Source organism: Canis lupus, chromosome 29 (assembly GCF_048164855.1).
Source record: "Canis lupus baileyi chromosome 29, mCanLup2.hap1, whole genome shotgun sequence".
Classification (NCBI taxonomy): Eukaryota; Metazoa; Chordata; class Mammalia; order Carnivora; family Canidae; genus Canis; species Canis lupus.
The window spans coordinates 32,123,337-32,141,111 of record NC_132866.1 but is presented as its reverse complement, the minus strand read 5'-3'; the positions used below and the strand labels follow the sequence as shown (position 1 = coordinate 32,141,111).

At 36.8% G+C, this 17,775-nt stretch overlaps 1 protein-coding gene across 3 annotated transcripts in view; it reads right to left on the bottom strand.

The window, feature by feature from the left end:
• Nucleotides 1-17,775, bottom strand: part of TCTN3 (tectonic family member 3) — a 29,101-nt gene that overhangs the window by 6,855 nt on the left and 4,471 nt on the right. The window contains exons 8-14 of one of the 3 annotated variants that reach the window (XM_072805941.1): nucleotides 17,639-17,719; nucleotides 16,466-16,591; nucleotides 15,315-15,422; nucleotides 14,780-14,874; nucleotides 14,331-14,484; nucleotides 10,991-11,128; nucleotides 1,398-1,890 (exon numbers count right to left, since the gene is read on the bottom strand). In XM_072805941.1, the coding sequence (XP_072662042.1) occupies nucleotides 1,681-1,890; nucleotides 10,991-11,128; nucleotides 14,331-14,484; nucleotides 14,780-14,874; nucleotides 15,315-15,422; nucleotides 16,466-16,591; nucleotides 17,639-17,719 (912 nt within the window). In that variant the 3' untranslated portion in view covers nucleotides 1,398-1,680. Of the gene's footprint in view, nucleotides 1-1,397; nucleotides 1,891-10,990; nucleotides 11,129-14,330; nucleotides 14,485-14,779; nucleotides 14,875-15,314; nucleotides 15,423-16,465; nucleotides 16,592-17,638; nucleotides 17,720-17,775 lie in introns of those variants that run through there. The other 2 variants (XM_072805940.1, XM_072805942.1) reach the window with 2 other exon arrangements.

Genomic DNA, 17,775 nt, shown 5'->3' with positions numbered 1-17,775 from the left:
CGCCCTGGGCCAAAGGCAGGCGCCAAACCGCTGCGCCACCCAGGGATCCCTGATCTTTATTTTTTTAAAGTTTTATTTATTTAAGTAATCTATAACCAAGGTGGGGCTTGAACTCACAACCAAGAGTCATGAGCTCTTCCAACTAAGCCAGCTCAGTGCCCCAGATCATTAAATTTATATAAGAAAAGGTTATTATGAAATGAAACAAAATAAGAGCTCTTAGATTTTAAAAATGTGATAGAAAAAAATCAGTAAAGAAGTTAAAAAAGAGGGGTACCTGGGTGGCTTAGTGGTTGAGCATCTGTCTTTGGCTCAGGTCATGATCCTAGGTTCCTGGGATCAAGACCCACATTAGGCTCCCTGCAGGGAGCCTGCTTCTCCCTCTGCCTATGTCTCTGCCTCTCTCTGTGTCTCTCATGAATAAATAAATAACATCTTAAAAAAAAAAAAGGAAGTTAAAAAAGAAAGGTGGGAACTCTCCTCCTAGAAAGAACAAAAAAGTAAAGAAATAGACAATATGAGAGAACAGAAAAAGATTGGAAAACCAATCTAGTGACCCTTTAACAGATTAACAGGAGTTACAAAAATAGGGGAGAAAACTGTGTGTGTGTGTGTGTGTATGTGGTTAATTACTAAACAAATAGTAATAATTGAAAATTCTCAGAGCTTTCAGTATAAAAATAATCCCCCAAATTGCTTGGCATAATGGAAAAAAAATGAAGAAAAAAACCTACCCAAGGTGTAACATTTTAGAAGCTTCAGACTACTAGGAGCAAAGATCTTAAAACAGCTTTTGAATGGTACTGAAAACTAGAAGACAATAAAAGAATGCCTTCAAATTATGAGTGAAAATCATTTCCAATCTGGAATTCAATCTAGAATACCTGATCAAATAAGCAATCATAATTGATATAACAGTGATGATGATAGTTGAATAAAGCTATCCTTAGACATGTGAATTAAAGAAAATGTGCCTTTTTTTCAAAGAAGTTATTAGATTTTGAGCTCCATCAAAACAAAAGAGTAAACCAAGAAGGAAAAAGTAGTGCCCAATAAACAGTGAATCTAACACGAGACGCAAGAGGAATTCCTAGAGTGACAGGAAAGTTCCATAACAACTGGTGGGCAGTAAGGAGTTTATACTACACCAGGTAATGGAGGTTGCCATGAAGAAAATATATAGGAAAAGTAGAACTGATAGTATCACATGGTAAGTTGAACTGCATTGAGAGAAATTTTACAAAGATATCAGAGAGTGTGAGACATCTTAGCATTTAGCTCAAAGAAAACTAAAGAAATGAAACGGGATAATTACTAATTTCAGAAGTAAAAAATTTCACAAAAATTTAATGACTTGGTTCAGCATATTTAGGTAATCATAATAATGAAACACAATATTGATTTAATAAAATATTTTTACTTAACATACATTGGGAGTGTAGTGGGAGGAGGAAAAAAAAGAGCTAAACTCACCAAAATAGAAGTCCATAAATTACCTACAACTCATAATTCAAGAGATAATCATTCAATATTGCTTAGAAGCAAGGCAAGAGGGAATATAGCATTTTATTTTTTTGTTAAGAGATCCTCTTTTCTGGCATTTCCTTACCTTAAAAACATATATATATATATTATTTTGATAAATTATACAACTATTAATTAATTTGATAAATTATAGCATTATCTAGCATTAGTCCAATCTGCAGGGGAACTCGGAAATATAAAGTAGGTTTCACAGTCCCAACAAGTTGTATTATCCCAATCCAAAGCAAGGGGGCTGAGTTTTTCTATGCCTGCATCTTTCAGGCATTGGTTAAGGGCCATTTGGGAGATGTATATTTCCAGGCACTTTACAGGCAAAGTGGGTTCAAGCAGGGTGAAAGCAGTTTTCTACAACAGACATAACAAAACAAAACAGAAAGGGTTAGAAAACCTCAGGCATACCCACTAAAGTTAAAAAAGGAGGGTGAAAAACAGAAAAATAATTGCAAAAAGCAAAATTATTTCAACAGGGTATGATATGCCCAAACTGAAAACTATCCATTATCATTGGCTCATTCTTCCTCAACTTCCATGTCCTAGCAGTCAAGTCCTATCTGTGGCATCCCTAACTCTATCTACTTTCTGCAGCCCTCACAGCTCCCACCTGGGCCTATGTTATCAGTATCTGTTAATGAATTTTTTGTAACAGTGTTTCTAAATTTTACTTCAGTATTGCCACCCTGCACCTTCTGTAAGGCAGGGATGATATCTACTTGTTTACCATGCATCATACCTAGAGCATCAGCCATAGTACTTGGCACAAAGTAGACACTCAATAAAGATTTTTTTCTTTGACAAATGAGTAGAGGTATTTTTGGAGAAAAGGAACTAATACAAAGTAGCAAGAGGTAATAAGACACAAGGAAGAAAGTATGCCATAGCTATTTAATAGTCAGCAATTATAGACTGACCCTTTATTCTCCTCATAACACTATAATTAGAATCCCTAAAGGCTGTGCCTCCCTCCCTCCTTCTTTCCTTTATTTATTAATTTAAAGATTTTGTTTATTTATTCATGGGAGAGAGAGAGAGAGAGAAAGAGAGAGGCAGAGACACAGCAGAAGCAGGTTCCATGCAGGGAGCCCAATGTGGGATTTGATCCCAGGACTCCGGGATCATGCCATGAGCCAAAGGCAGACGCTGAAACCGCTGAACCACCCAGGCATCCCTCCTATATTTATAAACTAATATTTCAAGTGAAATGTTTTTTTTCTTCATGTATTAAGAATATTGCCTCCATAATTGTGTGGAGGTTTGGAACAAATACAGTCCAGTAGACAATCCAGTAATTAAAAGGAACTTGAATGCACTTGCCTGGTCACTGGATACTACTGAATGTTATTGATCCATTTTAGATTTTTTTTTTTTAAGATTTATTTATTTATTCATGAGAGACACAGAGAGAGGCAGAGACATAGGCAGAGGAAGAAGCAGACTCCCTATGGGGAGCCTGATGCAGGACTTGATCCCAGGACCCCAGGATCACAACCTGAGCCGAGGGCAGATGCTCAACCACTGAGCCACCCAGGTGCCCCTAGAATTTGTGTTTTAGTATCACAAGAACAAGGTTGTTGTTGTTTTTAAAGATTTTATTTATTTGAGAGAGAGAAACAGAGAGAGAGAGCAGGGAGGGGTAGAGGGAGGGGGAGAAGTAGACTCCCCGCTGAACAGGGAGCCAGACTCAGGGCTCAATGACAGGACCCTGGGATCATGATTTGAGCTGAAGGCAGACATTTAACCCACTGAGCCACCTAGCTGCCCCAAAGAACAAAGTGGCTTTTTTTTTTTTTTTTTTTAAGAACAAATGTGTTACACATAAATTCTGAAGTACCAAGTTTTCTATTTGCTTTTCAAAAGTTATATATAAGCAAAATTAGAGAATTCATTCTAGTGAATGTGTAGCAAGAATACTGGAAAAAAAAAACTCAACCCTCAAAGTCTGGTCATATGTCTTTTATCAAAACAAACAAAAGACACACAGCCAAGTCAGCACATTTCTTTTAATGTGGATCCAGTTCTGTTCTGTATGGTTGACTTATTTCTACTTAAATGATAACATTTTATGATGTTTACTTTGGAAATTACTACCAATAATTTTGTTTTAACACTTTGTAAGGTTTCTTTTTAAGATTTTATTTATTCATTCAAGAGAGATACAGAGAGAGAGGCAGAGACATAGGCAGATGGAGAAAGCAGGCTCCATGCATGGAGTCTGAGGCGGGACTCAATCCGAGGACCCCGGGATCATACCCTGAGCTGAAGGCAGATGGCTCAATCACTGAGCCACTCAGATATATTAAATTAAATATTTAATAATAAATATTAAATTTTGATAAGATATATTAAATTTTGATAAGACGAATACGTCAAATTTTTTAGTTTTATGGCTTATGATTTTTGTTTAAGAAATATCTGCCTACTTCAAATCTACAAAGACATTCTCCTGTGTTTCTTTTAAAAGCTTTATAACTCTGGGTTTCATATATAGGTTTATGATGCAAGAATAAGTACTTTTTGTGTATGGAGTCAATTCCTTTTTTCCCCAATGTTCATCCAGTAGTTCTAGTTTTATTCAGTCGTTTGTTTGTTTTTTTAAATCCTTTTCTCACTGAATTTATTTGTGGATCTATCATTGGACTCTATTTTGTCTCACTGGCCTATTTCTATTCTTTTTTTTTTTTTTTTTTTTTTTTTTTTTTGCCTATTTCTATTCTTATACCAGTACCACTCTATCTGAGATTTAGAGTATATTCTGTAATAAATAGAGTAAGTCCTCCAACTTTGTTCTTCTTTTTCAAAGTTGTTTTAGTTAGTCTAAATCCTTTGCATTTTCATGTAAATCTTAGAAGCAGGCTGTCAATTTACGCAAAAATGCCTGCTAGGATTTTCTGTGGTTTGCATTTATTTTATAGATCCATTTGGGAACAGATATTTTAATGTGAGGCGTCTTCTCCATGAATATGGCATATCACTTCATTTCTTAGGTCTCCTGGAATTTCTCTCCATGTGTGTGTTGTTTTTTTAAATATTTTTATGTATTTATTTGACAGAGAGAGTAAGAAAGCACAAGGAGTGGGAGCAGCAGAGGGAGAAGCAGGCTCTCCATTACACAGGGAGCCCAACGCGGAGCTTGATCACAGGACTCTGAGCTGAAGGCAGCTGCTTAACCGACTGGGCCACCCAGGTGCCCCTCTCTATAATGTTTTATAGTGAACAGACCTTTTGCTAAATTGGTTCCAAAGTATTTTATGTTTTTTCAAGCTATTGTAAGTGAAATTGAATAAATTCATCTTTAAAGTAACATCTAGTTATTTCTAGGTTTTTTTCTAGTGACCTTAAGTGTATCACACACAAAAAAAATTTATTACAAAAGCAGCAAATCATAATGTAAAAGTTAAGACTACTGGTAAGTAAAAATGGGAAATAAAAACACCATATTTCCACCTTTAAGAATGCCACTATTAACATTTATATCTTGACTTATACACACAGACATCCATATATGTTTTTAGCCATGTGAAATCATATTGTGCAGGCAGGCTGTTTACTAACCAACTTAAAAAAAAAAAAAAAGAAACTCTACCTTTTCTGTTAATAATATTTCTTTCTAAAATATAGTCCATACTCAAGTTTCAGAACTCTTCCAAAATGTGATTTACAAATGTTTGTCCAGGGGATCCCTGGGTGGCGCAGCGGTTTGGCGCCTGCCTTTGGCCCAGGGCGCGATCCTGGAGACCTGGGATGGAGTCCCACGTCAGGCTCCCGGTGCATGGAGCCTGCTTCTCCCTCTGCCTATGTCTCTGCCTCTCTCTCTCTCTCTCTCTCTCTGACTATCATAAATAAATTAAAAAAAAAATTAAAAACAAAAACAAACAACAAAAAAAACAAATGTTTGTCCAAATCAGAAACCAATGAAAAAAAAATGAACTGCATCTGATTGTTTTATTCATGAGTCTCTTTTAGTCTAACACAATTAGGTATGATGATTTCTATTACAATGATTAGAACTTGTTTAACTACAAAACCTATTATAAAGGTAATTTTCCTCAGATAAGTACATGATCTTTAAGAAGGAAGCTGAGGGGCACCTGGGTGGCTTAGTGGTTGAGTGTCTGCCTTTGGTTCAGGTCGTGATCCCAGGATCCTGGGATTGAGTCCTGCATCGGGCTCCCCGCAGGGAGCCTGCCTCTCCCTCTGCCTGTGTCTCTGCATCTCTTTCTGTGTCTCTCATGAATAAATAAATAAACCTCTTTATAAAAAAATAAAAATAAAAAGTAAGCTGATATCCATTGTTGACCCTATGACTTAATGAGAACTAATGATTTAAATAAAGTGAAATTAAGGAATAATAATTTCTGAAAAATAATGAATTATTTATGTACAGTATTCTGCTAGACAATGTAAAATTATTTCTCCATATTTTCTTAGGGCCAAATATATATTTGAGGGAGAAGCCAACAAAAAATTATAAATTCCCTCAGTATTTTAAAGATGTCAGTGAAATAAGATTTTCAAATGAGTTAAAGAAAACAAATATGTTAAAGAGTAAATGTGGTTCAACATCATGTATCAGGGAGATATCTCAAGGGGTTATACATTTTAACATATAGAACAGTGAGCATAACTTTCACAAGTTCTTAAAAAAAGATGTAAAAAAGAAAACACTCAGTGAACTAAGTAAGGTTCTTCTATACAGGTTATTAAGAACTACAGAAGAGGGGGCACCACTGGTGGCCCAGCGGTTTGGCGCCACCTTCAGCCTGGGGCCTGGTCCTGGGGGCCCGGGATGGAGTCTGGCATTGGGCTCCCTGCACGTAGCCTGCCTCTCCCTCTGCCTGCCTGTCTCTCTCATTATCTCTCTCTCTGTCATGAATTAAAAAAAAAAAAAAAAAAAAAAAAAAGAACTACAGAAGAGGGATGTCTGGGTGGCTCAGTGGTTGAGCATCTGCCTTTGCCTCAGGTTGTGATCCTGGGGTTCTGGGATCAAGTCCTGCATCAGGCTCCCCGCATGGAGCCTGCTTCTACCTCTGCCTGTGTCTCTGCCTCTCTCTGTGTGTCTCTCATGAATAAATAAATAAAGTCTTAAGAAAAAAGAAATACGGAAGAGGGCCAAATAATTCTATAGTCTTATCATTCATTAAGAGATAGAGGCAAATAGTGCTTGATTGAAAAAGGAAGACTTTAGTGACAAACTTTACAGGCTCTCACAATGATCTAACGGTGGTGATATTCTCCAAGACATCAACAGGTAAGAGAAATAGAACTCCTTACTAATCCAGCCACTTCCTAGCCCTTTCCCTTATAGCAATTATCTCTAAAATCAGTAAATTTCATTCTTATTTTGTTTAGTGTTATCTTTCCTAATATAGTTCTTAGCCTGGTTTTAAGAAATCAATAAATCCCTTGAAACTATATAAAGGACATTGTACGTTTGCGTTTTTCTAGCAGAACAGCTTTCAACAGATTCTCAGTGGAGTCCGTAAGATTAAAAACCTTTATGATAGACTGGGGGGTAGACTGGCAATTATACTAGCATATGCTATGACTGATATATAAAACACTGCCAACTTTTAATTATAATTAATAAAATAAATTATTAAATAATACAATATAATTAGCTTTAAAATGTAGTCAGAGATGTATTTCCTAAAGGTGTTTTTCCTTTTTTTTTTTTTTTTTTGGCAGTCTAGTTCCTTTTTTTTTTTTTTTTTTTTTTAATTATTTATGATAGTCACAGAGAGAGAGAGGCAGAGACACAGGCAGAGGGAGAAGCAGGCCCCATGCACCGGGAGCCCGACGTGGGATTCGATCCCGGGTCTCCAGGATCGCGCCCTGGGCCAAAGGCAGGCGCTAAACCGCTGCGCCACCCAGGGATCCCCCCTTTTTTTTTTTTTTTTTTAAGATTTTATTTGTTTATTCATGAGAGATAAACAGAGAGAGACAGACACAGGCAGAGGAAGAAGCAGGCTCCATGCAGGGAGCCCGACGCAGGACTCGATCCTGGGACTCCTGGATCAGGCCCTGGGCTGAAGGCAGGTGCTAAACTGCTGAGCCACCCAGGGCTCCCCCCTCCTAAAGGTGTTTTTCAAATTGCAAATTGTGATCCTTTAGTGTCTAGCATTAAACAAATAACAAAATCAACTACAACAGAATAGATAATATCACACAGTGCGTTGCATAAAATAATGTTTTCTAAAACTTTTGTGTCAGTTTTATATATGTGTGTGCTATAATGTGGGTTGTGTTGTAAAATATATTTCTTACCATGGGTGACAGCCAACAAAGACTGAAAAACACTGCTCTAATGCCTGCTTATACCTTTGATTTTTTTGCTTGAAACCTTTTTCTTCTTCTTTTTTTTTTTTTTAAGATTTTATTTATCTATTCATGAGAGACAGAGAGAGAGGCAGAGACACAGGCAGAGGGAGAAGCAGGCCCCATGCAGGGAGCCCGATGCGGGACTCAATCCTGGGACCCCAGGATCATGCCCTGAGCCGAAGACAGGCGCTCAACCGCTGAGCCACCCAGGCGGCCCTTGAAACCTTCTTGATACACTACTTCTATGGAAGTTTGGAACCAAAAAAGTTATGATGATAAAAATAGCAGTGATGATATGATTAGCAATATTTACTGAATATTCACTATGTGCTAGGAAATTTGCTAAGTGTTTTACTTTTATGATCTCATTTAATCTGCACAATCCAATGAAGTATTATTATTAAACTCCATTTTATAAATGAGAAAATTTAGATTTAGAGAAATAAAATAACTTGATTTAGATCTATGTCTGACTGACTCAATGCCCATGCTCCCTAAACTGCAGACAATAGGTCTCCTAGATAATCTAAAAAGCTTGATGATCCATTTAAAGATAAAGATGAACTGAATATTAGATCCTGTGATGCTACATTGTTCTTATCATTCACTTGTTTTGGTTTTGACTGATCCAGAAACTCTGCAAAAGTAGTTGTTTTTTTCTAGAGATAACTTTCTTTTTAAATTAAAAAAAGTTTATATTCAGATAGCAGACATATTGTATCTTATTCACTCCCAAACCTTTTTTTTCTTTTTTAAGATTTTATTTACTTATTCATGAGAGACACACAGAGAGAGAGGCACAGACACAGGGAGAGGAAGAAGCAGGCTCCATGCAGGGAGCCTGACATGGGACTCGATCCTGGGTCTCCAGGATCACACCCTGGGCTGAAGGTGGTGCTAAACCGCTGAGCTACCTGGGCTGCCCATTCATTCCCTAATTTAAAGATCCCTTTAAAGGCTCAATTAGTATAAATTATAAGCAGCAGAGTACTATATTAGTAAATCCTATTTACTTCATGGGTTTGTTGTGAGAATGTAACATTTATTTTATTATTTTATTTTTATTTATTTTAAGTTTTTTTTTTTTAAGATTTTATTTATTTATTCATTCATGAGAGACAGAGAGAGAGAGAGAGAGAGAGAGAGAGAGAGAGACAGGCAGAAGGAGAAGCAGGCTCCATGCAGGAAGCCCAACGTGGGACTCGATCCCAGGTCCCCAGGATCAGGCCCTGGGCTGAAGGCGGCGCTAAACCGCTGAGCTACCTGGGCTGCCCTGTAACATTTATTTTAAAAGATTTGTAGGGATGCCTGGCTCAGCAGTTGAGCGTCTGCCTTTGGCCCAAGGCATTGGGGTCCCGGGATTGAGTCCCACATCGGGCTCCCTGCATGGACCCTTGGGGACTTTACAAAAATTTTGCTACTTCACTTTTTATAGTGAGAGGAATTTAAACTGTTTCTAATGCTACATTGGTACGATGAAGTCATTCCGATAGTTCAGTTCAAATTTAACTGACCATTGAGCAGCTCCATTCCAATGGTCATAAACATAAATGCTTACTGCTCTAAGCAGATAACCCGAATGAGAGAATGGGATGGTTAAGGGTGGGTAGGCATAGGTTGTGTGAAAGGGGCACTCTATTTAAAAGTGGAAACCATCATTTGATGACAAGAAATTTATTCATGGAAGACATAGAGAGAGAGGCAGAGGCAGAGACACAGGCAGAGGGAGAAGCAGGCTCCCTGCAAGGAGCCCGATGTGGGACTTGATCCTGGGTCTCCAGGATCACATCCTGGGCTGAAGGTGACACTAAACCCCTGAGCCACCCAGGCTGCCCTCCTTTTATATTTATAGGGGTATGGCAACTTTCATGACTGTGAGTTTCTCAAGTTAGCCCTTAAAGTGAAGATTTTTGTATAGTAAAAATTCCCTTTGCAAAGCCTTTAAATCATCCTAAGTAAAGGACATGATTTTGTATATCGCATACTACCTCTCAGTAAGTTCGACACAGTTAATTTTTGTTCCCTGATTGGAATAGATATTGTCTTTAGTTATACATGAATGAAGCACAGCTGAAATTCTCAATTGTCGACCACTTAAGCCAATAAGATGTGAATGACTGTAAGGTGATTTTGTAGAGGGGGAAAACTAACCAAAAAGCTAACCTCTACTAAATACTAGAAAATGATAACAATTAAAACATCTACACAAGAAAGGCACTGGGTTGCTTCTATGCTTAAGAGAACCAGAGATTCAGAGAGAAAAAGAATAGTCCTGTGGGTATCTTCCTAAACTATACAGGTTCTTCCAAATATACAGTTTAGAAAAACAAAACAATATATTCAGTGTAGAATCTGTAACAGATTAGAAGGGTAGAATCTATTAGAAATAGGGCTATTTTATTCAGTAAACCAATACAGAGAAAAATGGAATGCTCTCAAAGGTTCTGGTAACCTGAGTATTAACACTATTTGTAGGTAAGAGCTAAGGTACTCAACACTGTTGTAAGAAGGAGCTAAAGATATTTTATTTCTGGCCTACATGTAGTCTCTAGTTTGTTTATTTTCTGTGATGTCAATGCAATGACTTACAGGTAATAATTTTGATACTAAAATCAAGGCAGATGTTAATACATATCATAAATAACAGGTAGATGTTTACTACATAGTAAAATTATTTATTTTAATGGAGTGCAATCGGTCATGAATTGATGACTATAAACTAGCCCCAGCAACATCTTTAAGCTATCAACAGACTCAGAGACTTTGACAGTGTGTGACTGTCATAGTGAATGCATAGTTAGGGAAAATGTTTTCTGTAGTTAAATCAACTGGTATAGTAACACTGGTATGATAATTGAAAAGAAATTAACCTATACTATACTAGGTTCAGGAAATTAAAAGAGAAAACAAACTAGGGAAAAGGATATAGACTGTATTTATCATGACAACATGCTAATTTCAATAACTAGGCAGGAAGGATTGACTTAAAGAGTTATTCAGCTCACTCTAACCAAATGTTGGCTGGCAGCATAAACTGGTTCTCATTGTTAAAGTGGTCTGCTTATCATGTAGCTGATAAGACAATCTGGGTATTGAGAGGCTTAGTGGTCCTTTATGAGCCATGACTTACCTTTATGGATTGGCACCGGTATAGGAATCGGGTTCCTGACACATGAGCTTGTGGGTTGGACTGGAGGCCTATATACGCCCACAATACCTGGATCTCCAGGGAAACTGGTATGACACAGCAGGAAGTACAATGCATAGCCTGTAGAAGGGTAAAGAAGCATCTGCTTGAATTGCTTGCTGATGATTGCCTATAGTCAGTTACCATGCATTAAGTAACCATTGTTTCTTTCTTTTTTTTTTTTTTTAATTTTTATTTATTTATGATAGTCACAGAGAGAGAGAGAGAGAGAGAGAGGCAGAGACACAGGCAGAGAGAGAAGCAGGCTCCATGCACTGGGAGCCCGACGTGGTAACCATTGTTTCTTAAACATTATATGTAACAGAGAAAGTAATAGGATTTAGAGAAAAGAATGCAGAAGTTCACAATAGATCATATCATTGTCCTGGATCTTAACAAATTACTATTCTAAAATGGGAATGACTATTATAGAGATTTAAAAAATGTGAGTTCACATACAATGCTTATAAGTAGTGCTCCATGAGTGGTGCATAGTCAGTGTTGTGGAATGCCAGGAGTAACAGCCATTTCTGGTTGAGGATGGCTTCGTGGGACTAAGATGAGTAATGTTTGACTAGAAGAAATGGTGATTAAAGGAAAATTCAGGTAGAAAGATGGCATATAAAAAGGTGTGCAAGTAGAACAGCACATGATGCCATGGAGGGACAATCATTGATTAATCTGAGTAATAGTTACTGAGTGTATTCTATGTGCCAGGCATGATGAAGGCACTGGCCTTGAGCAGACCACTTGAGTAAAGCAAAGGATTTGGACACAGAAGCAGTGAAAGGTTAAAGAAGACATTTCAGAGTTTGATAATGAAGTCCAACCAAGCAGTATGACTCTAGGAGGATTAATTCCAAGAAGTAAGAAGGATTGACAGAAGTGAGTTACTATAACTTAGCAGATACAAACTATCCTCAAATATGCCTGTGTTTTTCCGGCCTCATATTTTTTTTTTTTTAAGATTTTATTTATTTATTCATGAGAGACACAGAGAGAGAGAGAGGCAGAGACACAGGCAGAGGGAGAAACAGGCTCCATGCAGGAAGTCTGACGTGGGACTCAATCCTGGGTCTCCAGGATCATGCCCTGGGCTGGAGCCGGTGCTAAACTGCTGAGCCACCCGAGCTGCCCATCTTAAACCTTTTTATAGTAAGGCTCAGATTCTGGCAATAACATATAAACTAGGAATGGGGGAGACAGATCATATTTAAGTTTACTTTATTTATTTTTAAAGATTTTATTTATTTATTCATGAAAGAGAGAGAGAGAGAGAGAGAGAGAGAGAGAGAGAGGCAGAGACACAGGCAGAGAGAGAGGCAGGCTCCATGCAGGGAGCCTGACATGGGACTCAATCCCGGGTCTCCAGGATCAGGCCCTGAGCTGAAGGCGGTGCTAAACTGCTGAGGCACCTGGGCTGCCCCTTAAGTTAATTTTATTCAGGAACTATCAAACTGTTTCTCAAAGTGGCCACACCATCTGCAGTTCTGCCAACAATGTGTGAAGGTTCCAGTTTCTCCACATTATTGACAGCACTTGTTAGTGTTTGTCTTCCTAAGTATAGCCATCCTAGGGATGCCTGGGTGGCTCAGTGGTTGTCATAACAGTGCTGGTGAAGGGGAGAAGGGCACTTCCAAAATAATCACTAAGAAGAAAGGCCTTTCGAAGTCTGAACCAAAACTGAAAGGTTAAAAAATATAAATTGATATCTTTCACAATAGAAAAATCAGTATCCACATGGCAAAAGACCAAAACCAAAACCAAACCAGAAACAAAGTCAAAAGACAAATGACAAACTGGAAAAAAAAATCTGCAAATCATACCACAGAAAAAGGTCCATTTCTCATTTCCTGTAAATAAGACTAGTAATTCGATAAAAATGGGCAAGGAATATAAATAGATAATAGTGAATAAAATACAAACTGTTCAACTATATGTCAAAATAATCTTACAGTAAGAGAAGACTAAGACTATACTGGGATACTATTTTTCACTTATGAAAAAAGATTAAAAAGTTTCATGACATAGTGTTGATGAGAGTAGAAGGAAAAAGTGGTCTCACAGATGAATGATGGGACTGTAAATTTTATGTATGGGTAATAAACTGAAATTATTAAAAATTTAAATCCATATACCTTTGATCTGGCAATTCTAGAAGTTATCATATAGGTTTATTCTCTAATGTACAAAATGGTGCCTGAACGAGGTTACAAAATACAAAATGTCACATTGTGTATAATAGCAAAAGACTGCAAACAACCTGAATGTCCACCAAAAACTCTGGCTAAAAAATTCTGGTTCATCCATGTAGTAGAATACTATGCAGCTATATTACCCAAAGAATGAGGACACAGATTATGTACTGATAAAGAAGAAACTCTAAGATCAAGTGGAAAAAAGCAAGGTAGCAGAGCAGTGTTTATGATATTATATCATTTGAATAAAAAAAAGTACCTGAGTATTTACTTGTGTGACTATGCGGGATCTAATTTCAGTTGTCTATGTGGGAGGGAAGAACTATTTGCGAGAGAGATTTTTATTTTGTACTTTATGAATTTTGAGCCAAGTGTATGCATTACTTATACAGAAAAATAATTTAAAATTAGAAAGGAAAATTAAATTTAGTATGGCTGACTAAAGTGAGGAGATAGGGGGTAAGCAAAAGAGAAAGAAGACAGACTAGTACAGTAGATTTACTTATTTCACCTGGGCTGGTCAAGAGATATACCTGTTAAAATGGATCTAGAGGCCACCAGAAAAATTAAAAACAGAAATAGCTAAGTGCGGCTCTTTCCATGGCAGGGGGTCTTGGGGTTTTACCATTATACATGGTTTGATTTTTTTAACCTGATAATGTATTTTTATTAAATGTAAATATGTAAACTTTTATAACAGAAAGAATACAATTTCAATCTGAAAGAATCTGTGTTGACCATCATTCAGGAATATAAGAGAATATTTGAAATACATATGAAATAAATTTTTCTCTTATGAGTAAGTTGATTTTGAACCACAGAATAATCTCTACCTTCAAGTATTTTTCTGCCTTTAATTTTTTTTTCCAAGTAAGGAAAATAAGTTAGGTATAAACCTAACCTGAAATAATGACTTCAAATGGGCATGATTTCTTGTATTCTTCCTTTTATGACAACTATATTATCTTCCTTCTATGAGAGTTACATCATCTACAGAAACAGGGTTGGTTTTAATTTTAATATCCATAGTTTACACACAAATGGGGAAAGTGAATCTTTGTGAGAATGTGTATTTCTCTCCTTACTGAAACACTGCAGTTCCTGCTGAGAATCCGCATCCACTCTCTCTTTTGGGCTGGGTCAGCATTACCAAAGATGGCAACATGTTCTGGGCTGGTCTTTCCATGAAGAGTCTCATAAATCTCCTGCTGTAAGTGGCTGCAGTCCATCTTTTTCAACCTGAAATGAAACACCACGGAGGCTGGAGTCCCATGCTAACATATTAATCCAAACATTAAAAATAGTATTATAAAATAAATTGGAGAAAATAATCCTATTAGATAAAAAAGACGGTCAGAAAACTTTTAGCAATATTAATATTTTTTTATTTTTTATTTTTTTAGCAATATTAATATTATTTAGATTATAAAACTACTTCTAACTAGCACTGTCATTCAAAATATAAAAGTTGTTACATCAACATATTCCCTACAGAGACAAAATTATGGGAAATGATGAAGAAGCAAAGAATTACCTGAACTTGCATCCAGATATTGCATTCACTCCAAATTGTACTTCATGTCTCTTAACAGAGCAAATTCCATCACCCTTACTTTTCATGAGGGTGATCTGAGGTGGAAAAAAATGGTCAAGGAGAGTATAACGGAATAAAAAGAAGGCAGACTGGAAAATCTATGCTCTTGTTTCCTTAACACTTTATTTTACCAATGTCATAACATTGTTCAAGTCACAAATTTTTTTCCCTCTAGTAATTAAAAAACACAGACAGTAACTGTTCTCCCAAAAATGGCTAACCACATAGCAGTATATAAATATTTCATTAAAGCAAACAGAAATGAGTCATGATCCTTTACCTTCAGCCAGTTTAACATGCATCTACAGCCTTTGTTTAGTAACAATTCTGAAAACATAGTTTATTAATGGTTCGGTAAAGAAAATCCTGAATATCTACAAACTCAGGGGACCTCAGAACTGCGAAACCCAAAAGATCAGCAGCTGCAGCTTTTCTCATTAGGCTGCAACAGGCTACCCAGCTACAAAAAGGATACAGAGTGACTTATATCACCAGTTAGGGCCAAAAGTGGCTTCCCAACAATATAGCCAGGATTCCCACTTCTAAGACTAGTAAGAGAAGCAGCTTTGTTCTGTTGAAAAGCCTGCAGAAAGAGTGAAAGAAAGGCCCTTACAGAGAAAAGCATGCTCTCCCACCTTCCACTGCTTGGCTTCATACCCTTCTTTATGGCAATGAAGTAAGTTAGCTGCACTGAACACTCTGGCTCCCTTCCACAGTTAAGCATACTGCAGAAATTTCTTGCAAAGCTTCCGTATTTTACTTTTATTCACTAAAATAGATTGTGAGTGATCTGAAAATTGAAATTACTACATGCTACTTCTACCAAGGATTACAATCAAGGATCAACCAACTCCGTTTCTCCAAAATTACTATCAATTGAGGGCTATGTTCAGCCTGGATGAAATAAGAGGAATTTAAACATAATTTAAAATATTTTTTAATGAACTACAGATGTTCCAGAGACCAACTCTGAGAGACATGAGATTTGGTTGATCATTTGAGGGCAGAGTTGAGAAGAAACCAGATTCTGCTGGGTTCAAAAAGAAGAAAGCCAAAACATAGTGATCAAGATTGGAAAGTTAGATTAAGTGGGAAATGAATAAAATGTCTAATGCCATCACATTATATTTTGACATATTCATAAATACATACAGGCAAAAATTCATTATAAGCACATAAACTCAAATGAGAAATATAAAGAGTAAAAGTGAAAAACAAACAAAAACCTGCTGAATGCCCAGAAATATGAAAAAAAGCTGGTTTAAGAATTTCTGTGGGAGGTTCACTGAATTTATGATTCAAAGTGACTTATTTAAAGAACAAGTTTGGATTTGAGACTAAAGTCCTGCTTCATTGGGGGGCCAGATAATCAGAGAAAATATTACTGAATAAACATTGTTGAATCTCTATCACTTGCAGTTAAATTATCAAATACTAAATGTTGAGGCCTCAACTAACAAACTGAACTAGGCCTTCATGTTCTTTTTTTTTTTTTTTTAAGGCTGGGCATGGATCCCTAGGCCTTCATATTCTTAATCTATTTTTCATGCATCATAGAAGCACAGGAACTATTTCTAATCCAGTATTTCCTCCCCTCTTAATCCCCTATAGAAAAAGGGTCCTAACCCTGAAGCGAATGAGAAAGTGTTGCTGTAAGGAAGTGCCTGGCTTGATAGTCAGGTTGGTTTGTCCAAAACTGACAGAGACTTTCTGGATTCCCAAAGTCCCATTGGTTTCTATCTCATAGATGACCTGAAATACAAAAGTAAAATGAATTAATAAAAATTATTCAATGGGCCAATTATACAGATTTTCTGTCTTGAAGAGTTTTATTATAACTGAATGAGGGTACAGCATAGTGACTATAATTTACAATAGTATTATATACTTGAACGTTGCCAAGAGAGAAGATCTCAAAAGTTCTCATTGCAAGGAAAAACGTATAACTGTGTGGTGATGAATATCAACTAAACTTACTGTGGAAATCATTTCACCATATATGTGTATGTGTATATATGCATGTATGTGCGTGTATGAAATCATTGTTTTGTACATCTAAAACTAATATGATGTTATATGTCAATTATATCTCAATTAAAAAAATAACTGAATGAGTAAAACTAAACAAGTAATCTTAAAAATGCCAAACACAAATACCATGAAAAGATAGACTATGTATTATATCTACAGATGTAAAAAGAGACTGGACAGAGCTCTTTGAAATGGTTCATGGGAGAAATTCATTTATGATAAGAACTGAAAGGGAAGAGAGATGAGTTTTGATTGTGTGCAGAGGTGAGTGGAGAGGGAGCATGGACAGCTGGTTTCCTTGGCTCTCCAATGTCTGAGGATGAATGAAGATAATAGCTGGAGATGGGAGTCATAAGCAATTAAAGGTAACATTAGATTTCTAAGCACTCTTTAAAATGATGCTTAAGGTTATTCTTCCTCCTGCAGGGTGATCAAAAGGGAGAATGGAGGACAAGAAGTTGACTCTTCTATTTCAGATGATACTGATTTTCTTAATAGAAAAAATGTAATAAGAGCTACAATAAACTGCAAATGGGTAAAGAAAGAAGAGTCAGAAGTAACTGTAATATTTTGGACATGAAATACTGGAGGATGGTAGCAATGGAAACTGAAACATGATTAAGGAAGAAGGTGATGGGCGCAATTCTTGACATGTTAAGTTCCACACACAAAAATTCATGTGGGGTTGGTCTGGTACTTAATAGAAGATGAGGCACTTCTGATAATGTTGATCAACATCAGTCCAGAATCTGAGGTCAGCATCCTCACCTGGGAAACCACATTCTGACAAGTGTTTCCAGACAAGAGAGGAGAACCAGCTTGTGAGACAAGGGTTACAGGAACCTGGAACTAGCAAGGGAAAAGAAGCAAATCAACTGAAATCGAAAGCAGTGTTTTCTCTCCTA